General features: G+C 42.8%; 1 protein-coding gene across 2 annotated transcripts in view; it reads left to right on the top strand.

Annotated features, from left to right (window-relative positions):
• TMEM26 (transmembrane protein 26) overlaps window positions 1-27617 on the top strand; it is a 122499-nt gene that overhangs the window by 67240 nt on the left and 27642 nt on the right. For both annotated transcript variants that reach the window (XM_056529872.1, XM_056529871.1), the window contains exons 3-5: window positions 4571-4649; window positions 22994-23059; window positions 25558-25778. In XM_056529872.1, coding sequence (XP_056385847.1) covers window positions 4571-4649; window positions 22994-23059; window positions 25558-25778 — 366 coding nt within the window. The remainder of the gene's footprint in view (window positions 1-4570; window positions 4650-22993; window positions 23060-25557; window positions 25779-27617) is intronic.

The following is a 27617-nucleotide window of genomic DNA, read 5'->3' on the forward strand; positions in this document are numbered from 1 at the left end:
AGTGGAATAGATAACAGTGCATGGTATCAGGGTATCAGGGTCAGGGAAGTACATGTAGTCAGCAGTCCAGGTCAAGCACAGGAGAATCAGCACTGTACACAAATGATAGGCAGATATATAGTAAGTATCAGGTAAGATGGTCAAGGTCCAAGGTCAAGAATTCAGGTTGACAGTAAGAGAGACCTACAGGACGGTCAACACAACCCAGAATATTTCTCTAAATTCTATGAGATTATGTTAAGGCATTACTGTACCGCTTCATATAAAGACTAATATGCAAAAGAATCATTCATTAGTAAAAGGAACAGTTTTGTAAGTGAAGCCTGCCAAGATTTCCCAGCTGCCTCTTTCAGAACTGGGAAAAGTAGTTTAACATCAGCAATGTCAAATTATGATTTTTCTATTGTACTGAACAAATTTGTATTCCATTCTGTACTTATTGGAATACAGTCAATGTTCTTAATCACAGGTTCATAGATTTTCTATTATAATACTTTGTATTTAGTGTAAAATAGTCAATACAGACCTGTGCTACATTAGCCACAAAAGACTTAATCACCAAGTTTGACATTCTGTAATTATGAGTTGGATACATTTGCAAAGTCATGTTTGAAATTAATATGATAGCAGATATTATTAAACATTACACAGGAACATTTTATATGTATGTAAATTCCATTGCCATTCAGGAACAGGGCTAGATACTGTATTTGTGGTTAAATACGGATGGAGTCCAATGATTGGATGTGGTTACTTGATTTTATCTGTCTATGGGACAGTCTTTTTGAAACCTGGCATTTTGAGTAACATTCTGATAAATAAGAATTAAAGCAAAATATTCCAGACTATATAAGAGCCAAATAATACTCTTGAACTTGATTTTGGGTTTATATCTGATCAGGGCAACATTTGTAGGGGTACATACTGTAAACACCAATATATTTCAAGGGATTTTCTCCAGGTACTTCAGTTCACTCTGATACTCCAAAATCATGTTGGTCACACTGGGGCTAATAGTATGCTCTGATTTAATATTTGGATAGGAGATAAGATGTCTTTGGCCGGAATACCCCTTTCAATGTCTGGCAAATAATGCAGCACACCCTGTCAGAACACTAAAGTGTATAATTTCTGATTTATCAATAGATTTTTCTAGCTGAGCCAATGCCAACTCCTCGCTAGAAGGGAAGTGCGCAAAATGTTTGCTACTTTAGGGAAATTAAATAAAATTGAATAAAACCAGGCACATCACACAAATCAAGCCTATCTCAGACAACAAAATAACTATTGGTGTAAAGGTATCAAAACACGCCATGGTGCAATGAGCTTAAATGGCACTCTCATTAAAGGGGTACTCCGGCGCTAAGACATCTTATCCCCTATCCAAAGGATAGGGGATAAGATGCCTGATCGCGGGGGTCCCGCCGCTGTGGACCCCCGTAATCATCCACGCCGCACCCCGTTAGAATCAGCCCCCGGAGCGTGCTCGCTCCGGGTCTGATTACTGGCGATCACGGGGACGGAGCACAGTGACGTCACGGCTCCGCCCCGTGTGACATCACATTCCGCCCCCTCAATGCAAGCCTAGGCTTGCATTGAGGGGGTGGAGCATGACATCACAGTGGGCGGAGCGTGACATCACACGGGGCGGAGCCGTGATGTCACTATGCTTCGTCCCCATGATCGACAGTAATCAGACCCAGAGCGAGCACGCTCCGGGGGCTGATTCTAACGGGGTGCTGCATAGAAGATCACGGGGGTCCCCAGTGGCGGGACCCCCGCGATCAGGCATCTTATCCCCTATCCTTTGGATAGGGGATAAGATGTCTTAGCGCCGGAGTACCCCTTTAAAAAAATTTTTGCTATTGCACTCCTTATGGTAAATAAAAATTATTTCTAATATACTTTGTTTAAAAAAAATGAAGTTTTCTATGTTTTATTTGTACTTAACCCCTTAACGACGAAGGACGTAAATGTACGTCCTGGTGATGTGGTACTTAACGCACCAGGACGTACATTTACGTCCTAAGCATAACCGCGGGCATCGGAGCGATGCCCGGATCATGCGCGGCAGGTCCCGGCTCTTGATCGCAGCCAGGGACCCGCTGGTAATGGCGGACATCCGCGATCCCGCGGATGTCCGCCATTAACCCCTCAGATGCCGTGATCAATACAGATCATGGCATCTTCAGCATTGCAGTCACTTAAATAGATGAACGCATCGCCCGCAGCGCTGCCGCGGCGATTGGATCATCCAGCACGGCAGACGGAGGTCCCCTCACCTGCCTCCGCTGTCTTCTGGGAGTCTTCTGCTCTGATCTGCCTTCCCGCAGACCAGAGCAGAAGATGACCGATAACCCTGATCAGTGCTGTATCCTATACATAGCACTGAACAGGATTAGCAATCGAGTGATTGCTATAAATAGTCCCCTATGGGGACTATTACAGTGTAAAAATAAAAGTAAAAAAATAAAGTAAAAAAATTTGAAAAAAACCCTCCCCCAATAAAAACGTAAATTGTCCCATTTTCCCTATTTCACCCCCAAAAAGTGTAAATTTTTTTTATATACATATTTGGTATCCCCGCGTGCGTAAATATCTGAACTATTAAAATAAAATGTTAATGATACCATATGGTGAATGGCGTGAACGTAAAAAAAAAAAAAAAAGTCCAAAATAGCTGCTATTTTATAACATTTTATTCTCCAAAAAATTCATAAAAAATTTATTGAAAGTATTATATAAGCAAATATGGTATCAATAAAAAGTAAAGATCACGGCACAAAAAATGAGCCCTCATACCACCACTTATATGGAAAAATAAAAAAGTTATGGGTCTTCAAAATAGGGGGATTTTAAACGTGCTAATTTGGTTAAAAAATTTGTGATTTTTTTTTAAGCGCAACAGTAATAGAAAAGTATGTTATCATGGGTATCATTTTAATCATATTGACCCAAAGAATAAATAACACATGTAATTTTTACCGTAAATTGTATGGCGTGAAAACGTTTTCTTTTTAATTTCCCCTCACAAATAGTATTTTTTGTGTTGCACCATACATTTTATGGTAAATTGAGTGATGGCATTACAACGGACAACTGGTCCCACAAAAAACAAGCCCTCATACTAGTCTGTGGATGAAGATACAAAAGTTATGATTTTTTGAAGGCGAGGAGGAATAATCGAAAACGTAAAAATAAAATTGATATCCGTGAAGAGATATGAAAATATCGGCACTCACCAGTGTGGCTGCAGGGTCTTCTTTATTGAGACATACTCACATGCGGGGTACAGAAGAGAGGGGAGTGGGGCGACAAGTGGTGGCGACCGAGCTCTAGTTTCGCACACTTGGTGTTCTTCGTCCGGCCATCTTGGCCGTCATTGCCGGACGATGGCCGGACGAAGCACACCAAGTGTGCGAAACTAGAGCTCGGTCGCCACCACTTGTCCCCCCACTCCCCTCTCTTCTGTACCCCGCATGTGAGTATGTCTCAATAAAGAAGACCCTGCAGCCACACTGGTGAGTGCCGATATTTTCATTTCTCTTCACGGATATCATGAACTTTGCTTATTATAGTATCTGAGCACCACCAGAGGCATTACAGCTACACCAACTCCCACCTGCCATTCCTAATCCAGCACACTCACGCAGTGCCGCACTACCTCCTTTGTGAAGTAAAAATAAAATTGTCTGTGTCCTTAAGGCCCAAATGGGCTGCGTCCTTAGCGGTTAAAAAGCTCAAGAGCACATTTTCTCCTATCTCATACAAAGACTTTGGACCGAAGCCCAAACACAGGAAGTGCAGCCTGGAGTGCTGAGGGGGGTCCAACCAACAGCATATGGCGGTTAAGTGTGAGAGGAGCTATGATTGGATGAGGCTGGATACACACCCCTCAGCACTCCAGGCTGCACTTTCTGTGTTTTGGCTTCGGTCCAAAGTCTGTGTATAAGATGGGAGAAAATGTGCTCTTGAACTTTTTTAAGCACAAGTAAAACATAGAAAACTTCATTTTTTTTTAAAACAAAGTATATTAGAAATATTTTTTATTTACCATAAGGAGTGCAATAGCAAAAATTAGTTTTAATGAGAGTTACCCTTTAAGACAAAAGCCCTGAAGTGTATTTCTATTATAGACTACCATAGACTACTACATATGAACAGGTGTGTCATAAAATGGAAGGGGTATCTACATTAATCTCCTCTCTTCACCTCCTATACTTGTCCCTGCTTGATTGACAGTCAGCTGGAAACCAAGCTCTGTTTCTATATCTAGTACCTGAGCACAGTTTGTATGCAAAGCACAGGAACAAGATTTTGAAACAGGGCTTGGCACTGAAAGCTAAGCCCTGACAGGGACAATGATGGGAATTAGAGTGAGGAGGTGTTTAAGCCCTTAGAACTTCAGGGGTTTGGAAATGCCTCTTTGACACAGATTGCCTTTCACCACAGTGTTTTATAAACATGCCTTTCTTACTTTATTCTTATGTGTATCTATTTAGTATAAAATAATAAGACAACAATTACTGCAACCTATTTATTACAGTCATTTCATATTTTTTTTCTACAGGGTCTCACCTCCAATATTTTGCTATTTATTAAGCATAGTTCCATCTCTCTGGCTTCTGGAAATAAACATTGGGCTTCAGGTAAGCAAGGTGTAAAGTGCTGTGGAATATGTTGGCACTGTGTACACTATATGGACCATCATAAATAATTTTTTTCATTCCATTACAAACTATTAGTGTCAATATTGGGTTGGCTGACCTTTTGTGGCTTTTACAGCCTCCGCTCTTCTGGGAAAGATTTGGAGTGTGTCTATGGGAATTTGGGCTCATTTAGCAGACAGGGAGATTTGTCAGTCTTGGGAATGGAATTCTACTTTATTTATCCTTTATTAGATGAGAACTCTTGAGTAAGTGGCGTTCTTTAGGCCTCCACAACAAAATAAGTGACAGCAATATCTTTGCAATACTGTCTGGTTTTGCCCATAACAACCAATCACAGCTAAGCTTTCATATTTTAACAAGCTCTGGTCAAATGAAAGATGAGCCATTATTAATCACTATGGGAAAAACTAGACAGTTTGGGTTTCACACAGATTGATATACCTGGGCCACTATGTTCTCAGTTATTGTGGACATCTTCACAACTTGTGAACAAGCATATTTTTCTCCTATATTTGTGGCTAATCTCTAGGCTGCTAATGCTGCTTACTAGTGTTGCTCGCGAATATTCGCAATGCGAATTTTATTCGTGAATATCGCATATTCGCGAATTTGCAAATATTCGAGAATATAGCACTATATATTCGTAATTACGAATATTCTTTTTTATTTATTTATTTATTTTTCACAGTACACATCACAGTGATCATCCATTTCTGCTTCCAGCTTGTGTGGTGTAATGAAGGCTCTAATACTACTGTGTGAGACTGGCGTGCGCATTTTCGCATATGTGAAAATTTCCATATGAGAATTTTTGCATATGCGAATCTTTGCATATGCTAATTTCTATATGCAAATTTCCGTATATGCAAATGTTCACATATGCAAATTTTCACATATGCAAAAATAAAACGTGAATATTACGAATATGCAAATTTAGCGAATATATGACGAATATTCGTCCATATATTCGCGAAATATCGCGAATTCGAATATGGCCTATGCCGCTCAACACTACTGTTTACTGTTGAATCTTTTTCCTGTTCATTTTAAGTTAAGACCTGTGAGTGAAACACCAATCTGAACAAATTCCCCCTTGTGCAGGACATACCTGTATATCCCTGGCGGCCTGGTATTTGGCGCACCAGGACATACATGTATGACCTGAGTCTCATCGAACATACCATTGAAGATTGAAAATTACCCTGATCAGTGTTATCGATATGCATAGCTCTGAACAGTATTAGAAATGAAAAGATTCCCCTGGGGGTACTTAAATGGGCACTGTCAGATCCCAAAACTTTTTGTATGTTGTTACTTATGAAAATTAAAGGGGTACTCCGCTGGAAAAAAATTTTTTAAATCAACTGATGCCAGAAAGACAAACAGATTTGTAAATTTATTCTCTTTAAAAATCTTAATCTTTCCAGTACTTATCAGCTGCTGTATGCTGCAGAGGAAGTTCTTTTCTTTTTGAATTTCTTTTCTGTCTGACCACAGTGCTCTCTGCTGACACCTCTGTGCATGTCAGGAACTGTCCAGAGCAGGAAATGCTTGCTATGGGGATTTGCTCCTACTCTGGACAGTTCCTGACATGGGCAGAGGTGTCAGCAGAGAGCACTGTGGTCAGACAGAAAGGAAATTCAAAAAGAAAAGAACTTCCTGTGGAGCATATAGCAGCTGATAAGTACTGGAAATATTAAGATTTTTACATAGAAGTAATTTACAAATCTGTTTAACTTTCTGGCATCAATTGATTTAAAAAAAAATAATGTTTTCCAGCGGAGTACCCCTTTAACCCCCTCCTGCAAATGGACATATATATACATCCATTGGCGATAACAGCGCCGCAGGTTTTCGGGCAGTGATCAGCGGTGGGGCCATCGATCGCATATCGCCGGGCACCCACAGCAACTATCAGGAGTGGAACTGTGCTCTGATCCTGACAGTTAACCCCTTCAGTGCTGCGGTCAATGTTACTGCAGCACCGATCGCCGGGGACAGAGGGAGGGAGCTCCCTCTGTTCTCCAATGAGACCCCGCAATGCGATCGCAGGGTCTCATTGGTAACCATGGCAACCATGGAAGCCGATCAGGCTCTGCCCGAGCCAAAGCCTGATCTGCTATGCGTGTCAGTGAAACACTGACAGCTGTCAGTGTTACACTGTCAGGCATAATACACTACAGTACAGTTCTGTACTGCAATGTATTATAAGTGTCAAGTCCCCTAGTGGGACAGTAAAAAAAAGTAAAATAAAGTTAAAAAAAATTATATACACACTAAATTAATAATAAATAAAAACTAAACAATAAATATAAATAATAAATAAACATATACAATCTCCCTTTCCCTCCCCCAAAAATTATATACACATATTTGGTATCATCGCATCTGTAACAACCCAAGCAATGAGGCTATGACATTATTTAACCCACAGGATGAATGCTGTAAAAAAGAATTTAAAACCTTGCCAAATTCATGGCTTTAAATCAATGCCGCCTCTGTAAAACCAAAATAAAAAGTGATCAAAAGGTCCCATGTACCCAAAAATGGTACCACTAAAAACATCAACTCCTCACATTATAAAAAATAGAAATGCACTAACAAGATTTTTTTTTTTATCAAAAATTTGTTTTTATAGTGTAAAAGTAATAAACCATCAAGTAAAGTACATACAGTAAATGAGGTTTCGCCATAATCATACCGACCTGCAGAATAAAATTACCATGTCATTGATACTGCATGATGAACATCGTAAAAAAAAAAAGAATTATCTTGCCAAAATTACAGCTTTTTGGTAATCCCACCTCACAAAAAATGTAATAAAAATTTATCAAAATCTCAGACATACTCCAAAATGGTACTATTAAAAACCGCTACTTATCCCGCAAAAAATAAGCCTACCCACATCCCTCCTCCATTGGTAAAAAAAAAAAAATTAAAAAAGTTACAGCTCTCAGAATATGGTGACAAATGTAAAAAAAACTTTTTTTCAACCCCCCAAAAATTTTTGTAATGTCAATGGGATAAACCATAAAAAACTTATATAAATTAGGTATCACCATAATGGTACCAAACAGCAGACCAAATATAACATGTAATTTATTCTGCATGAAAAATGTCAGAAAAAAAAAAAAAAAAACAATGGCAAAAACGATTTTTTTTTTTTGTACCACCTCATAAAATATGGAATAAAAAGTGATCAGAGTGTCACATATACCTCAAAGTGGTACCCAAGTCCCCTGCATCTTGATGTTTACAAAATATCCTACATTAAAGGAAGACCCCAAATTGATACAGTGCTCCGGCATTTCTGAGGCCTGTGTGTAAGTCATGTTGCACACAAGGGCCACATATGGGATATTTATAATAGAGAAAAAAAATAGAGCAAAATGGTATATTTGCAAAAAAAAATAAAAAATTTGGAATTCCACTTCCACTTTGCGCTAATTTCTGTGAAACACCTAAAGGGTTAATAAACTTCCCAAATGTCATTTTTATTATGTTGAGGGGTGAAGTTTTTATAATGGGTGATTTATAGGGGGTTCTTTCATACAGCCCCCTCAAATCCGCTTCAGAACTGAACTGGTCCCTAAAAAGATCTGATTTTGAAATTTTCTCTACAATTTTGAAAATTGTTGCCAAACTTATTTTTACTTTTAACAAATTATGCCAACAAAAAGTAGACATATTGTGAATGTGAATAACTGATTTATGTTGTATGACTATTTTTCTTAAAAGTAGAGAACCTGGAGTTTCCTGAAATTTTGGCGTTTTTCACTCAAAAATGCTGAGATTATTGCCCAAAATTTACCACTTACATTAAGTACAATGGGGATCAAAAGTTTGGGCACCCCAGGTAAAAAATTTTATTAATGTGCATAAAGAAGCCAAGGAAAGATGGAAAAATCTCCAAAAGGCATCAAATTACAGATTAGACATTCTTATAATATGTCAACAAAAGTTTGATTTTATTTCCATCATTTACACTTTCAAAATAACAGAAAACAAAAAAATGGCATCTGCAAACGTTTGGGCACCCTGCAGAGTTAATATTTTGTACTGCCCCCTTTGGAAAGTATCACAGCTTGTAAACGCTTTTTGTAGCCAGCCAAGAGTCTTTCAATTCTTGATTGAGGTATCTTTGCCCATTCTTCCTTACAAAAGTCTTCCAGTTCTTTGAGATTTCTGGGCTGTCACGCACTGCTGTTTTAAGGCCTATCCATAGATTTTCAATTATGTCGAGGTCAGGAGATTGTGAAGGCCATGGCAAAACCTTCAGTTTACGCCTCTTGATATAATCCCCCGTGGATTTCAAGGTGTGTTTAGGATCATTATCCATTTGTGGAAGCCATCCTCTCTTTAACTTCAGCTTTTTCACAGATGGCATCAAGTTAGCATCCAAAATTTGCTGAAATTTTATTGAATCAATTTTTCCTTCTACTTGTGAGATATTCCCTGTGCCACTGGCTGCAATACAACCCCAAAGCATGATTGATCCACCCTCATGCTTAACAGTTGGACAGAGTTTCTTTTCATTAAATTCTGTTCCCCTTCTTCTCCAAACGTACCTTTGCTCATTCCGGCCAAAAAGTTCAATTTTAACTTAATTTCAATCGGTCCACAGAACTTGTTACCAAAATGCATCAGGCTTGTCTAAATATTCATTTGCAAAGTTCAAACGCTGATTTTTTGTGGTGAGGACATAGAATTGGTTTTCTTCTGATGACTCTTCCATGAAGACCATATTTGTACAAGTATCTCTTTATAGTGGAATAGTATACCACAACTCCAGTGTCTTCCAGATCTTTCTAGAGGGATTGTGCAGTCAAATGTGGGTTTTGAATAGTTTTTCTCTCAATCCTGCGAGCTGTTCTGTCTGATATTTTTCTTGGTCTTCCAGATCTTGCTTTAACTTCCACTGTTCCTGATGACTGCCATTTCTTAATTACATTAGATATTGACATCTGAAAACGTTTTGCTATGTTCTTATAGCCTTCTCCAGCTTTGTGAGCGTCAACTATTTTCACTTTCAGATTTCTAGACAACTGCTTAGAAGAACCCAGGGTGCTGATTGTTGGGGCAAGGTCAGATGAGTCTGGGCATTTAAAACCTTTGAGATTGACATCACCTGGTCTTCCCAGTTGATGATTGAGAACAATCCATGACACTGGCAGGTCTCAGCTTTGCAAAGGGGGCAGTGCATGCTATAAATTCTGCAGGGTGCCCAAACTTTTGCAGATGCCATTTTTTTGTTTTCTGTTATTTTGAAAGTGTAAATGATGGAAATAAAATCTAACTTTTGTTGACATATTATATGAATGTCTAATCTGTAATTGGATGCCTTTTGGAGAATTTTCCATCTTTCCTTGGCTTCTTTATGCACATTAATACAAATTTTTACCTGGGGTGCCCAAACTTTTGATCCCCACTGTACAATTTGTCATGAAAAAACAATCTCAGAATCACTTTGATAAGTTAAAATGTCCCAAAGTTATAACAACATGAAGTGGGACAGGTCAGATTTGAAAAATGGACCTTGGTCATTAAGGCCAAAATTGGCCTGGTCATGAAGGGGTTACAGACCTTATGTAATATGCTTGTTTAAAAATTGTTGAATATTTAATAAAGAAAACGGCTCCCAAAAAATTCCACCACTAATGGTCCCCATATCTACTGGAACACTGACCAGTCCTGCAGTAGCATCAGGCTTGTCCATGAGTTATGGACAAAAGATGACTCATGGACAAGGCTGCATGAGCAGACACACCAATCACCTCCCACCACCGTAAGAGAGGGACTTGCCCCCTTCCCCTGAGAGGATTTCTAACACTGTGAGATAATGAAAAAAGGTATTTTATATAATAAATATAGGTGATTAACATGAGATGTACGTAGTCAGGATTTGGTACTGGGTAACATATTATTTTTTATGTGGGATCTGACAAGTACACTTTAAATTTGTAAAAAAAAAAAAAAAGTTTAAAAAAGGAAATGTAAATAAGCCCTTTCCCCAATAAACATTTAAATCTCCCCCTTTTCCTATTTTACAAATAAAGAATTTAGAAAAAAAAATGTAATAAATCATCATATTTAGTATGGCCACATGCATTAAAGGGGTATGACAGGCCAAAACTTTTTTTTATATATCAACTGGCTTCGGAAAGTTAAACAGATTTATAAATTCCTTCTATTAAAAAATCTCAATCCTTCCAATAGTTATTAGCTTCTGAAGTTGAGTTGTTGTTTTCTGTCTAACTGCTCAATGATGATGTCATGTCCCGGGAGCAGTGCAGTTCCTATGGGGATATTCTCCGATCATGAACAGCTCCCGGGACGTGACATCATCATTGAGCAGTTAGACAGAAAACTTCAGAAGCTAATAACTATTGGAAGGATTAAGATTTTTTAATAGAAGTAATTTACAAATCTGTTTAACTTTCCTGAGCCAGTTGATATATATAAAAAAAAGTTTTTGCCTGGAATACCCCTTTAATGTTAAAAATATTAAAATATAATGTTAATGATGCCATACAACAAAAACCTAAAAAAAAATACCAAAGTCCAAATTTGCTTATGTTTGGTCACATCACATCCCAGAAAAAAGGAAATAAAAAGTCACATGTATGTAGTACCAATAAAAACTACAGATCACTGTGCAAAAAATTTGCCCTCATACAGTTGTGTATTAGTGATGTCGTGAACATAAAATTTTCGGTTCGCGAACGGCAAACGCGAACTTCCGCAAATGTTCGCGAACCGGGCGAACCGCCATTGACTTCAATGGGCAGGCGAATTTTAAAACCCACAGGGACTCTTTCTGGCCACAATAGCGATTTAAAAGTTGTTTCAAGGGGACTAATACCTGGACTGTGGAGTGCCGGAGTGGGATCCATGGCAAAACTCCCATGGAAAATTACATAGTTGATGCAGAGCCTGGTTTTAATCTATAAAGGGCATAAATCACCTATTATTCCTAAATTCTTTAGAATAACATGCTTTAGCTCCCTTTAGGCAGCACATAGAGCCCCCCTTTAGGCATCACATAGTTAGATCCCCCCTTTAGGCAGCACATAGATTCCCCCATATTAGGCAGCACATAGTTAGAGCCCCCCTTTAGGCAGCACTGGTTTTATTTCACAGCCAAAAAAGGTATTATTTGAACAACTTTCACACCAAATGTGATTTGCACTAGTGTGACAATGAGCAAAAAAGGTTGCCAGCGGAGTTACCCTTTTAAGCAGAGGTCCCCAACCAGGGTGCCTCCAGCAGTTGCAAGACACACTGACTGAACTTATAGCCCTTTTAATACTGTAGTTAGTTGCTTGAAGGAACTTAAGTTTTACACTGGAGTACCCCTTTCAACCAGCAGTTCCCTCCCAACCAGGGTGCCTCCAGCTGTTTCAAGACACACGGACTGATATTTGAGCCCTAAAAAGGGCTTTTTTTGGGCGCTGTCCTTAAAGCAGATGTTAGACTAGTGCTTTAGGAGTAAAGTGGACCCTGAATACACCACCTAGCAGCAACCTAGCTATCGCTTTCCCTATACAGCAGGAGCAGCTTCTCTGTCCCTCCACTTTCTAAGCCTGCAGCATGCCGAATGAAGGTAAAATGGCATCCGTGCAGGAGATAGGAGGGTCTGGAAGGGAGGGACTGCTGCTGATTGGCTGTAATGGGTCTGCTGACTCTGACTCACAGGGTCAAAGTTTACTGCAATGTTAAAGTATAGGGGGCGAAGTGGCCTGACATATAAGGAGAAGGACGCAGGGCGACTGGGCTCCTTGTCTGTGGCACTAATTCGGGGGGTAAAGCACCGCATTTATGGGCACCAGGAGCTCAGGCAGACAGAGGAAGTCCAGGGGAACCTCTCACCCACCCTCGGTGCCCATATCTAACTTCTTCAGCCCGCTGCAGGGACTTGCTGAGGAGCCGCCAAAGATGACCGGCCAATCTAAGATGGCGGCGTCCCAGGAAACAGCGCGGGCACACGACCCGCCTTCTAGACCCTCGCAGTGCCGCGACCCGGGCCAGGGAACCGGCGAACAGAAGTTCCACCTACCGGCTTTACTGAATCTGCCGACGAAGGCCGGGAGATCTTCGGTGGACCCGCTTCCACCTGAGGCCCCCGCTGACGACCAGCAGACGGGATGACCACGTGATTCTGCAGCCCCTTCTGCTTCCGTCTCCACTCTGCAGGGGCTCCTGGCGGCAGTACCATGCGGAGAGCAGCCGGGAGGCTTCCACCGTTTGCCGCTCTCCCCTCCTGCTCCACAGATGGCAAGCATGGTCAGGGAGACCTGTCTTCTGGAGGTTAGTGCCATGGGAACCCCCGCTAAGCTGCGGTCACAGGGACTGCGGGAAGATGCTGAACAGTCTCCCTTAGGCAGCAGGGCTCCCTCTCTGTCCCAGAGCGTTCCCTCCATCTTCTGGAGTCCTGCCAGCTCCCCTGACCTGCACCTATCCTTCTCAGACAGGGAGCTGGCTGTGGAGGGGACAATGGACTCTCCTGCTCCTGTGCCTCCTGCGTCAGTCTCCAGAGGGACCCCCAGGATGGAAGCCCCTACCATGGGTGGCCCCAACCCCCACAGCTTTGGACCCTCACCTGTGCCTCCTGCTGGTCTGATGGAGGTGCAGGCGGTGCACCCTGCACCCCCCCTACTGCTGGTTCCTTCTGAGAGGGCTGCTGCTGAGGACCCCCTCTCCTCCTCTCGCCCCCCACCAGCGCAGGCAGTGGCCCTGCTTAGAGGCCATCCAGAGTTACAGGCCCTCCTTGCCCGGATTCCTACTAAGGCGGATGTGTCTGCACTAGCTCAAGACCTGAAATCTACCTGGTGCAGGGAACTGCAACCGGTCGAACAAGAAGTGACGGATCTCAGAGAAAGGGTGGGGGTACTGGAGGACTTTCGGGCCACTGTATTGGACACCATTAAGGATATGCAGACTTCTCTATCTACTCATACCCTGACTCACCAGGCTCTGGCGGATCACTTAGACGACGTAGAAAACAGAAGTCGGCGAAATAACGTTCGTCTGTGTGGACTACCTGAGGCCACGTGCACCCAAGATTTGCTCCCGACAGTCACGGGTATCTTTAACATGTTATTGGGTCGCCCTCCTGAGACGCCCATTGAGATAGACCGTGTGCATCGGGCTCTGGGGGCTCCCAGCCAGGACCCGGCACGCCCTAGAGACGTTATCTGTTGTATACACCGTTACACTTTGAAGGAGCAGATCATGCACAAGGTGAGACAGCGGGGCAACATAGACTTTGATGGTGCAACTATTCATCTTTACCCGGATCCAATCGAGGCGCACTCTACGTCAACGTGCTTTGCTTAAACCTCTGCTGAGTCTGCTGCAGGACCGCCATATCCCCTATAGATGGGGGTTTCCGTTTGCCCTCTATGTCAACACAGGGGGCTCCACAGCTGCGCTTAGAGTTCCAGCGGATTTACCGGGATTCCTAGAGACTCTGGACTTGTCTCCTCTTACCCTCCTGGACTGGGCAGCCTTCCTACAAAATCCGTTTGCTGCATCACTCGGGACTGGGGCCCCGCCCAGGGTGGCTTCTAGACGGCCTCATCCAGATTGGCAACTGCCACATTGGCAAAGGAGACCGTGCCGTCGTTCGGAGGGCCCTTTCACGGACCGCTGATGAGGACGTTTCCTTCTAGCACCCCGGACTGTGCGATATGACCGCCATTGGCTCTAGCCTCTCAGTTTGCTCCCTGCCTTGCTTGCCCGTAGTTGCCATTCATTTCCACTGTTACATGCCCACCCCTGTAGCATAGTTTTTCTATTGTTTCCGCAGCCATGGACGGTAGCCCATCATTCACCACGATATTAGCTGCCTTTATCTGTGAAATTCCATATCCCCCTTCTTGCTTACATTTTACCCCCCATAGGAAGGGTGTGTGTGACGCACACCCACTTTGCAGACGGACACTCTGCGAGTAGTATACCCTTGCAAGTTTACATTGCTTTTTGATTTGTGCCTTATTTAGTTGTTGTTGATTGATTTTTCTTTGTCCTTCCCCCCCCGTCTCCTTCCTTCTTTCTCCTATTCCATACTTACCTTTTTTCTTTTCCTTTAGGACTCTCTACTGACCTGCGACTCCTCCTCTGCATTGCGCACAACCTCCTTGATTGGCCTTCGTCGCCTCCCCCCCTCGGTGACCGGTGAGTATGTCAGACACATGTTTGGTCACTCTAAATGTACAGGGTTTCAACATTCCGTAAAAAAGGGCTAAGATCCTATATCACATGCAAAAACAGAGGGTAAGAATCCAGGAGACCCATTTTAAAGTGGGCCACATTCCAAACCACCTCAGCCGCTACTACACCTCCTGGTTCCATGGTGCCAATCCAGAGACCCGCACGAGGGGTGTCTCGATTGGCTTTCACCGTTCACTCCCTTTCACTGTCCTCAACACCCTTGCTGACCCCGAAGCCAGGTACCTATTTGTTCGTGGCAAGATTCTGGATCAAGTGGTGACGGTGGCGACGATTTATGCCCCTAACTCAGCCCCCATCACGTTTCTCACGAGGACACTGGAAAAGCTTGCCTCCTTCACGTGGGGCATGTTGTTATTGAGCGGAGACTTTAACGTCCCTGTTGGAAATGTCTGCACATCGCTCCTCAATCTCGTATTGCCAGCTTGGTAAGCTCAGGCGACTGCTTCACTCTCTGCAATTATGGGATTTGTGGCGTCTCCAGCACCCTGCAGACAGGGACTACACATATTTCTCCTATATTTCTCCTATAAGTCATATAACAGAATAGACTGTGTGTTTATCCCTCACTTCTACCTCCCACATCTTTCATCCACGCACAATGGAAACATACACCTTTCTGACCATGCCCCGGTATTTTGTTCCTTTTCCGTCCCCTCTCTTAGTCGCCTCAATTTCAGTGGCGCTTGAATGAGACACTGCTCTTAGATACCCTATGTTTAACCGATCTTAAATGCACCATTGCCCAATTCCAAAGGGACCATACCTCAGACACAACCCCTCTGGCAACCCAATGGGAAGCTCTTGAGTGTGTCGTGAGGGGGGTGCTGATTCAGCATGGTTCTCGTCTCAAAAAAGAGAAGGCGGCTAAACTAAGCCGTCTTTTTAAGATGTTGACAGAACTGGAGGCACTGAACAAACAGTCCTTTCAGGAGACCACTTTTCGTGATCTGTTGAAAGTCCGTCACGAGATCAGCGCCCTCCTAAATGACGCCTACAAGAGATACAAACAAAGCTGCTCCCGGTCCTTCTAAGAATGGGGCAACAAGCCGGGGAAATACTTGGCTAGAGCGCTCAGGGAAAAAAGAGCTGCACTGTATGTCCCCTCTATTTGCACTCAGGGAGGGGAGAAGAGCTTTCTCCCTTCCGATATTCTACAGGCATTTGAGGCTTACTATTCGGCATTGTATAACCTCCCCCGGCCACCCGTTGACTCCTCACCCATGGACCCCTATCCTTCATTACACGATTACATAAGACACACAGCGCTCCACAGACTGCCTAGTGAGGTCATTGCTGATCTGGAGGGACCGTTTACCGAGGAGGAGATAGGTGGAGTTATTACTGACTTACCGTCGGGCAAGAGTCCGGGCCCAGACGGGTACACTGGGAAGTTTTACAAAATGCTTAAAAGTGAGTTGACCCCCATTCTTAGCCGTACATTTAATAGTATAGAGTCGGGGCAGGGATTCCACTCTACTTCTCTTGATGCACACATTGTGGTCATTCCGAAGGAAGGACGGGACCCGAACCTATGCTCGAGTTACCGCCCAATTTCTTTACTCAATGTGGACGTTAAACTGTTCGCGAAGCTTCTTGCCAATAGGTTGTCGGTGGTCCTTGGACCCCTGATCCACCCCGATCAATCCAGCTTCGTTCGTTCCCGCGAATCCCGGGACAACACGGTCCGAGCTTTCTCGGTGATCCATTGAGCTCAAAGCCGGAATCAACCATTAATGTTACTATCACTAGATGCCGAAAAGGCTTTCGATCGGGTGGACTGGGGGTTCATGGAAGCGTCACTAGTTCAGATAGGTTTGGGCCCGTCGTTGGGGCGCATTACTGCACTGTATAGAGACCCCAGGGCACGGGTGCGTGTTAATGGTTCCCTTTCAGCCCCTTTCCTGATACGTAATGGCACGCGGCAGGGGTGCCCGCTCTCCCCTATACTATATGTAATATGTATGGAGCATCTCTTGAATGCATTGCGTAATTAGCCAGACGTTAAAGGGTACCTCTCATCAAAAAAAACTTTTGATATATTATAGATTAATGTATGCAGAAAAACTTTACAATTGCATGTTATTAAAAAATATGCTTCTTTCTATTTAATTTTCCACTTTGAAGAAATGACCACTAGGGGTCTCCCTACCAGTCCTGGCAGCAAGCATTTCAGACTCATTCTGGAGTCCTAAACACTACGAGCTTCCTGTCTGCTTTGTTCACAAAGGAGAACACTCAGAGCTATCAGCCTGCTTTGTTCACAGCCTGTTTGGCTGTGAACAAAGCAGGCTGGCAGCTCTGAGTGTTTAGGACTCCAGCATGAGTCAGAAATGCTTGCTGACGGGACTGATCGGGAAAAATACAATAGAAAGAAGCATATTTTTCATTAACATGCTATTGGGAAGTTATTCAACATTCATTAATCTAAAACATATCGAAAGTTTATTTGATGAGAGGTACCCTTTAAGGGCCTAAGAGTGGGGGAGAGTGACCACCTCTGCTCGGCATTTGCACATGACATACTCCTATTTGTGTCCTCTCCACTCACCTCCCTCCCGACCATGACTCACATATTGCAAACCTATTCTAGGTTTAGTAATCATAAAATGAATATGTCTAAGAGCTTAGCCCTTAATATCTCTCTCCCCGACACAGAAGTACCCTGCGACAGACGCAGCCGTTCCGCTGGTCCCCTAGATCCATTAAATATTTTGGGGTACAGGTCCCAGCTGACCCACATGACAGTTTTGCTTTGAACTTCTTACCTCTCCTCTCGACTTTGGATAGTGACCTTAAGAAATGGACTAGGGGAACATTCTCATGGTTGGGTAGGGTTAACATTATAAAAATGCATGTCCTCCCGCACTTGCTCTACCTTTTTCAGACGATCCCTATAGCTCTACCTTTAGACTACTTTAAGAAATTGGACAAGTTGATCCGCTCTTTCGTTTGGGCGGGGTGGCCGTCGAGGGTCCCCAGGCAGACGCTCACAAGAAGGAAGCAGGCTGGAGGTTTTTAGCGGTCCCGAACTGCAAACTTTACTATATGGCTGTGTCCCTCACGCGCTTACTGGATTTCTTTCGTGGACGTTGGGTGGAGGTGGAACTCAGGGAGGCGACTTTTGACATTACGTCTATCCCATGGCTGACTACAACCTCATTGCCCCAACGTGAGACTCGATCCCTGCCTTGGGTTTCTAGAGAACTAATCTCCGGATTTAAACGATATCTTTCCTCCTCGACTGTTTTTTCTGCCGATGGCCCTATGACGCCGGTTCTGGGGAACCCCCGTTTTCCCCCCGGAGTTTCACGTACATCGTTCCTGGGGATCTCAGACCCACCGTCTCTGCCCGTGAGGGTCTTTCTGACAGGCACATTGCTGCGCCCCCTAGCTGACATTCTCCCTGCACATCTACATACACCTCTGAAAAATATGCAGTATCTCCAACTCAAGCATTTCGTTGACATCTGCATCTGAACAGGCCGTTACTCCCTTTTGAGAAACTTTGTGCTTCTGCTTCCCCGGTGCCCAAGGCGGTCTCTAATATCTACGGCCTCCTCCTTGAGGAAGTGTCTAGTCAACCTCCAGCATTTGTTGGGGCCTAGGAGGCGGAACTGCAAGGGATGTTCGCTGCTTCGGATTGGACGGCGGCGTTTTCTCTTTGCCACAAGCTCTCCGTATCGTGTCGAGCCCAGGAAACTAACTACAAATTGCTTACACGTTGGTATAGGGTCCCGACCACATTGCACAATGGCCCAGATTTATCAAACTGCATGAGAGAAAAATTGGAGTGATTTTCCCACAGCAACCAATCACAGCTCAGCTAACGATCTGAGGTAAAGTGCAACCTGAACTGTGATTGGTTGCTGTGGGGAAATCACTCCACTTTTTCTCTCACACAGTTTGATAAATCTGGCCCAATATGTTCCCCTTGGTACCTGACCTATGCTGGCGTTGCGGTCTGGGGAGAGGCACAATGACACACATATGGTGGTCTTGTCCTGCGCTATCACAGTTCTGGGCGGCGGTGGTGTCGCGCATTGAGACTGTCTCTGGTGTTGCCTACCCCAATGACCCAAAAGTGTTGTTACTCACTATGCTCCCTGTGTCCCGTAAATCTCCGTCTAAGGTTCTTGCTCACTTTATGCTCATGGCGGCTCACACCGTGATCCCCAGGAAATGGAAATCTAGGGACCCCCCGACCTTGTCGAATTGGTATGGGGAAATCTTGTTTCTATGTAGAATGGAGGAACTTATGGCGGACAGGTTTGCCTCTATCTGGCAGCCTTGCCTGGCCTTTTTGGAGACGCGCCTTTACAGGGAACAGTAACAACTATGATATTAAAACTTAAGTTCAGTTGGCCACCCCTCCTGGTATGTGGCTGGAGGTGACCGCGGGGGGAGGCGCACGGAGGATGGCCCGACGGGCAGCGGAGTTCTTGAGGAGCGCAGGTTAGTACTCCTTTGTACACTACATCTTCGCTTTCCCTCTTCTCTACCCCCTTTTGCCTTACCCTCTACTCTTCCCGCCTTAGTCCCCCCTCTTTTTCCCTCTTCCCTCCTTCATGTCTACTCTTCTGCCCCTCATATCCCAAATGTTTTCCTTGTTATGGTGAGCCTTATGCAATTACGACATCTTCTATTTACTGTGTACTACTGGGAGGCAATCCGCTCCTGTACTATATGCTTATGTGTCATTTTACTTTGATACGCTGCTTTCAGTTTTGGTCCTATCTCACGTATGCTGTTTACCTAGCTTGTTTACTGCTAGATGTTGATGATTGTACTAGGCTGCTGACTATTCCTATGTTGTTTGTTTTACGATTTGGTTTAATAAAATGTTTGAATGATAAAAAAAAAGTATAGGGGGCGAATCGAACTTCACATTTGTTCGCCCGGCGATGCGAAAGCGAACATGCTAAGTTCGCCAGGAACTGTTTGCTGGCGAACAATTCGCAACATCTCTATTGTGTATATGTAAAAATGTAAGTAAATTTTGATCATACTTATTTTCTTACAAAAGTTTTGACCTACTTACTGTAAAGGGCACTGCATATAAACAGCCCTCAAATATTGCAAAATTGCAGTTTTCTTTGTTTTGGTTGCCAAATCATGAATGAGGGAAAAGGCCATTTCTGCTGTATCTTTTATCGTCATGTGCCACATTTGTAGCATGTGTCAAATCTGCAACAAAATTTTCGAACAAAAGTGCCACATTAATTATAAAATTCTTATATCTACATTTTTACCATGCAGATTGGATTGGTCACCCCAATTAGTATTGTTATATTTATTTATAAATATTGAACATATTCCTCCCCAATATCGGGAGATATTTTGTATTTCTTGTACCATTGCTAGGAATACCCTAACTAGTCACTGGAAATCAACTATAATACCCACAATATATACAGTTATCTCCAAATTAAACACAACCTACTCATTTGAAAAAGTGTTTGTCAGAGGTGGAGGTTATTTACAAAAATTCACCAAGAGATGGGAACCTTGGTCCTTTTCCCCTCACTGTGTTGACATTTAAACATAATGTGAAGAAATATTCTTCTTTATTTATACAACTTAGCACACAACTTAAAGGCTATTTAGAAACATTATTGCAGACCATTAATTAGGATTGTTAAATTCCACCTAAAAATTGGTAGTCGGGCACACACTTCTTTTATTTAATGTCTTAGATACCTACAATATTAGATATGAGCACCTCAGAATTATTATGCATAATTATCGCAGCATGAATGTTAATCCCTAAGGGGATTTGTTTATATTTTATGGTTTTTAGGTTTATGATTCATTTTATTTTCTTCCTAATATCTCAGTAGAGAGTTTTTTTTTAATACAAACAAGATATTGGGGTTTATTTACTAAGAGTGTTGTGTAGGTTTCTCTGTTGGTTTTGATTTCCGACTAGTATTTTCCCAAGGTATTTACTAAGGTTTCCCTACATTTTGCACTTTTCCCTACATTTTTTTTTTTTAACAACTGTTCTGATCTGTGGGGTTTTCCTTAGTTCAAATCCACCACATTTTCTGTGGAAACCATAGTAAATATGTTGGGATTTTTCAAAACTTTCGGGGCCACGTCCCTTTTCTCGGGACCACGCTCGCTTTAGCCCGTGACCCCGCCCCCTTTTCTGGTTTTTCTTTCAAAAATGAGGGTTTTGTTTTTTTTGGTCACAAATTGTGTCGCAAGGGATGTGCGACACAATTTGGGCACAAAACCCGACAAAAAAGAGTCGGGATCACGTTTGTAAATAAACCCCTTTGGCCTTCATTTACTACTGCAAACCCGACATGTTTTGTTGGGTTGTGCGCCAGAATTTGTGCCAGAATTTAAAAAAAAAAAAACCCGACTAACTCTCCATTTTACTAAGAAAACCCCAAAAGGGGCGTGGCTTTCAGTAAAAGGGGGAGTGGTCACCAAAATGAGCATGTTCCTGACATTTTCACAAAAACCCAACATATTTACTAAGGTTTCCACTGAAAATGTGGTGGATTTCAGCTGAGGAAAACCTCACAGATCAGGGCAGGTGTAAAAAAAAACAAAATGTAGAGAAAGTGGAAAATGTAGGGAAACCTTAGTAAATACCGTGGAAAAAAAATTGAAGGGGATTAAAACCCACAAAGAAACCTACACAACACTCCTAGTAAATCAGGGCCATTGTCTTTCTATAAATAACTATTTCTCATTTCATATTTGTATTGTTGCTATCAGTAATGGACAGCTGTGTCTGTCACAGTATTGTTTGTATTATTTTTAATATTATTGTCTTTAAAATAATAAGAAACTATTGAAAGTAAAAGTGCTACATTAGTAAATAACATAGGAAAACATGATACACATTAAAGAAACTCCACAAAATCAAAATTTTACCCTGTTAGTAAATGAGGACCAGTGTAGTTTAGTAAATGAGGACCACTGCGTTTAGAATAGCTATTAGTTGATGCAGAATCTTGCGTCAGAATGTTGCTCATTTTTCATTTTGAATTCCCTTGTGCTAAGACTATGTCCACTTGGCATGGTGTTCTAGCTCAGGTGGCTTCTTCATGAGACAACCACATTAAAATTTACATTAAAGGGGTACTCCGCCCCTAGACATCTTATCCCCTATCCAAAGGATAGGGGATGAGATGTAAAATCGCCGCGGTCCCACTGCTGGGGAGCCCCGGGATCCCTGCTGCGGCACCGCGTTATCATTACAGCACAGAGCGAGTTCGCTCTGTGCGTAATGACGGGTGATACAGGGGACGGAGCAGCGTGACATCATGGCTCCGCCTCTCGTGACATCACGGCCCGTTCCCTTAATGCAAGTCTATGGCAGGGGGCGTGACGACCGCCACGCCCCCTCCCATAGACTTGTATTGAAAGGGGCGGGCCGTGACGTCACGAGGGGCGGAGTCGTGACGTAATGATGCTCCAGCCCCTGTATTGCCCGTCATTACGCACAGAGCGAACTCGATCCCGGGGCTCCCCTGCAGCGGGACCGCAGCGTTCTGACATCTTATCCCCTATCCTTTGGATAGGGGATAAGATGTCTAGGGGCGGGGTACCCCTTTAAGAGCTGATTATTTTGTATAGATTAGGCTTTGTTCACATTGTGGGAAGCTTGGTCGCTGAGTCTGTCTAAATTATGGGACTTTAGTGAAGGAAAAAAAATACTACAAGCAGTCATTTCTTTCTCCGCTAAGACAACTGACACCTGACGGAAACCCAGCGGATCCCATTCAAAGTCAATGGGACCAAGCAGTGTCCACTGTGCTCAGACCTGTGCAGGGTTTGTTTGGCGCGAAAAAATTAAAATGGACATTGAACGGGAGCATAACGCTAATGTGAACTTAGCCTTATGTGAAGCATGCACACATTTTACTAAAAAGCTACTATAACTGATTGAATTGAAAATCCTTTACCAGAGTACAATGCAATGATATAGTGATAAATTGTCTAAACCAATGAATTGTCTAAGGATAGTCATGGCTGTTGTATTAAAGTGTCAACATCAAATAATTTATGGTTTTAATGTGTTTAAAATTTATTTGGTCCTAATATGATACATTTTTGTCTACATATCGTTTTAGTCATGCGATAATAAAACCACTGTGAATATCACATTAAACCACAACCATACCGACCTTATACAAACGGTAAGTTACTTATTGTTTTCTTTATTCACAAGCATGTATGGTACTGCCATTGATTTGTGTGAATTATTTAATTGGATGATGAATCTGGATATAAGGCTATGCAGTTTCCTTATATCCTATGCAGTAGGCTACCACATAAAACCCCCCATGAAGTATACTTTTTTTTGTAACATTGGAGCAAACATATGCCGCTCATATGTGCATGTACATAGCATCTGGCGTGTGTGTGTGTGTATATATATATATATATATATATATATATATATATATATATATATAGTGAACGGAAAGGCATTTGTGGCATGTGTCCAGTGTGTGAGTGGCACTTGTGTACAGACTAGTCTAGGTGCATCTGCGTTTTTTTTTTTAACATTTATATTGTATATTTTGTATATATTAATAATATTTTATACATTAAATATCTGTTAATATTTTGGATTTTGTTGAATTGAAGGGGGGTTTGCCATGCAAACTTCTTGCCCAAGGGCCCTTTGCCAGCTATGTTCCATATTGGTTGTATGCTGTGTTTGTTGGAGTCATTAAAGTGTTTAATCTGGTATTAATCAGAGGCATGCTGGGCTTGTGACCTTCATGAGGATTCATTTCATATAGAGGTACACAGGACATGTGCTCATCCGCCAAACTAGACACCAACACAAACCACAGGATATGGAGCAGCGGAATAAGCTACCAAAGATGTGTGGGACAAACTATCTAAGAAATACCACAAAATTGATCTAAGATGAATGAAATGGAAAGTTGGACCATATCTAATGAACATTGGCTGAGTCCCGGGTGATTTATGTAGATAAATATTATTAAAAATAGCCGATTTGACCAAATTAGTCAATGTCATTGGCAGGAAAATGTGCATCCACCTACCTTCTGTGCCCTTTATGTCAGTTTTTGGGAAGTATAGCAGTAATTAGTTAGATGTGGGGCAATCCTATCAGTTAAAACTGCCTTTCATTTAAAACTTTCCTGCCAAAACATAACATAAAGCAAAGTACAATATATATATATATATATATATATATATATATATATATATATATGTATATATTTCATTATGTTAATTTAAAGGGGTACTCTGCCCCTAGACATCTTATCCCCTATCCAAAGGATAGGGGATAAGATGTCAGATCGCTGGGGTCCCGCTGCTGCAGCACCCCGCTATCATTACTGCGCAGAGCGAGTTCGCTCTGCACGTAATGACGGGCAATACAGGGGCCGGAGCATCGTTACGTCACGGCTCCGCCCCTCGTGACGTCACAGCCCGCCCCGTCAATGCAAGTCTATGGGAGGGGGCGTGGCGGTCATCACGCCCCATGCCCTAGACATGCATTAAGGGGACAGGCCGTGATGTCACTAGGGGCGGAGCCATGGCGTCACGCTGCTCCGGCCCCTGTATCGCCCGTCATTACGCACAGAGCGAACTCGCTCTGTGCAGTAATGATGGCGGGGTGCCGCAGCGGCAATCCCCAGTGTCCCCAGCAGCGGGACCGCGGTGTTCTAACATCTTATCCCCTATCCTTTGGATAGGGGATAAGATGTCTAGGTGGCGGAATACCCCTTTAACTAATATCTATATGAAATGCTTTTAAAGTAAATTTAAAGCACCAAGGAAACATAGTCTGTCTAACTGTATATTTCGTAAATGTCTTAAAAGTGTGGGTCCCATCCCTCGAACCGTCACTATCTTCCTACTGCTGCCCCTTTAATAGCGAGTTGTCCAGGCTTCAGTTACAGAAAGAATTAAAGAAGATGTCCAGTGAAAAATCTCCCGCATGGGGCCCTGACTCGCCCCGGCTTAGCTGTGCTAATGTACGTTTCATACTCAGCACGTCAGCTGGTCGAAACGTGCCCCCTCCATTCATCTCTATAGGAGGGGCGGGGACCAATGAACGTTGTGTCTCTGCCTCTCCTATAGAGATGAATGGAAGGGGCATGTTTCGACCAGCTGATGTGCTGGGTGTGAAACGTCATTTCCTAGAGCAGAGCTGGGGCCCCATACGGGAGATCATGGGGGTTCCCACCAGTCAGACCCCCACGATCGGACACTTATACCCTATTTTTCGGATAGGGGATACATTTTGTTTCACTGGACATCTTTTTTAAGCATCCTCTAGATGTGCCGTGAATGCTTTAGATGCTACCATACCTTTAAAAACATCTACCTGAGTGATTTGGGACTTTACAGATATTATAGGATACATTCATGACATGATGAGATTATTATTTGTGTGCTTTATATGGCCAATGCAACCATGTAATGTTCAGTTTTGGCTAATATTTGGTTCTTGAAATCCCACCAAGAAATGTGTTTTCTTAGTGTGAGAGAAAATTAGAAGCTTTATGTCAATGGCAGAATGATCTACAATGTGGGAGCCAGAACATAAATAGTCATTTTGCATTGTAATGTTTGGATAAATTTGTCATGACTGATCTGTCTGCACTACAATATTCCAAGCTAATGCAAGTGTCTTATTTTGATGCAGAGCATTCAATTTGTTGAGTCACTAAATGAAATTTGTCAGTCGGCCTGGACACTAGCCCTACACCAAACATTTCTACTGCTTCTTATTATTGGAAAATGGCTTCTTCCAATTGGAGATGGAGTAACACGTGATCAGCTTTCTCAGCTTCTCCTCATGTTTGTTGGAACTGCAGCAGACATTTTAGAATTTACTAGCGAGACTTTGGAAGAAGCCGCCATAAGGTAAATTACATTTCAGATATTTAGCCATTTAGGGCAATCTTGACTGTTACCATAACCCCCTGGGCTTCAACGAGATGAGCAATAAGAACCACATTCATTCTCACTCTCCCTTTATTTGGCACTGTCCCTTTAATTGTAAAGTACACTTTGGTCTCTGTGTCTGGACTTTTTGTATTTATCTGGTGACCCATCATCCATCTAGGCCGTTGACTTTTTGCCACGTGTCTGTTTCTTGTTGCGGATCCTGTTTGCCTTTTTCCTCTGCTGCCAGTAAGTGCTGGAAGCAGAGAGACCGAGGCTATAGCTGTGGTAAGAAGCATTAAGAAAAAGATGATAGTAGGCCAGCAAAGTTAAAGGGGTACCCTGCCCCTAGACATCTTATCCCCTATCCAAAGTATAGAGGATAAGATGTCTGATCGCAGGGGTCCTGCCACTGGGGACCCCCGCGATTCCGGCTGCGGCACCCCAGATATCTGGTGCATGGAGCGAACTTCACTCTGTGCCGGATGACTGGCGATGCGGGGTGGAGGTTCGTAATGTCGCTGTAAGGCCCTGCTCGTGATGTCATGGCCCGGCCCCTTCAATGCAAATCTATGGGACCGGGCATGACGGCTGTCATGCCCTCTCCCATATACTTGCATTGAGGGGTGTGGCCATGATGTCACGAGCAGAACGTGACCTTGATGTCAGAAGCCTCTGGCACTGCACCCGATGCTCTAAACGAACACCGGGTTGCAGCAGGGAGATTGCGGGAGTCCCCAGTGGTGGGACCCCTGTGAACAGACATTTTATCCCCTATCCTTTGGATAGGTGGTAAGATGTCCAGGGGAGGAGTACTCCTTTAAGGGCAGAAGCTTTGTTTGAACCAGCTGTCCACTGCTACTCTGTATTATGGACAGTATATGGGATGTTGTTTGTTCACAGTGCTTTTTGTAAACATAGAATACAGCAAAAAAAAAAAAAATCATAAATTATAAATATACTACAATAAGTTTCTACACAAAAAAATGGTCCCACAATTTATGTGCCCACACAATGTATTTTGTTCTTACACCAAGGGTGAGATAAACAGTACAATTTGTGTTTGCAGAATCAATTTTTTGGTCAGAAAGATATATGTTGTAGCATAGGATTACTCGCATAGGATTTTATTTTTTGACACGAAATTTAATTTTGTGACATAACCGCCCAGATTTACCAATCTGCCTGAAACCCAAACTGTCTGATGTCTCCCAAAGCAACTAATCACAGCTCAGATTTTATATCTTAAAGTGTCATAAGATAATGCTTTTGACATGTCACAGTGGCTATGCCATAAATGCATGAGAGTGTTTGGGAATTGTCAGGCCCAAGGCCTGATTATTAAAATCCTATATGTGTATTATAATTGTAACTGTGTAATGTCTTATCCAAGACATGGGTGAGAGGTCATTCAGACTGTGTTTTGTGTATTGCATTTTATTGGGGGTCTGGCTGTTTGTTTACATCTCCTTTGAAGTCAAAGGCTTTTTTGAAGTCATGCACTCTGGTCCCATCATATAATCAAACAGATAAGGGGCCAGGACGAGAGAAGATTCCCTAGTGGGGATCAGAGGGGAGGGGGGAATGGAGTCTCCCTCCCAAGAAAGCAGATATGATATTTAAAACAATGCTAGACTCAAAAGTTGGTTGTTCCAGGCTGTGCACCAAGCTGATAAGACCATCCTAAGAACAGCACTCTCACTCACTCATGGACTGCTATATCATCATGCTGTAAGAACTTCATCTTTTGTTTTCTGAACTTGCCTTGCTAAACTCTTCTATATATTTTTGTAACTGTATGTCATTTGTTCCTGTATT

The sequence above is a fragment of the Hyla sarda genome, chromosome 7 (genome assembly GCF_029499605.1).
Source record: "Hyla sarda isolate aHylSar1 chromosome 7, aHylSar1.hap1, whole genome shotgun sequence".
Taxonomy (NCBI): Eukaryota; Metazoa; Chordata; class Amphibia; order Anura; family Hylidae; genus Hyla; species Hyla sarda.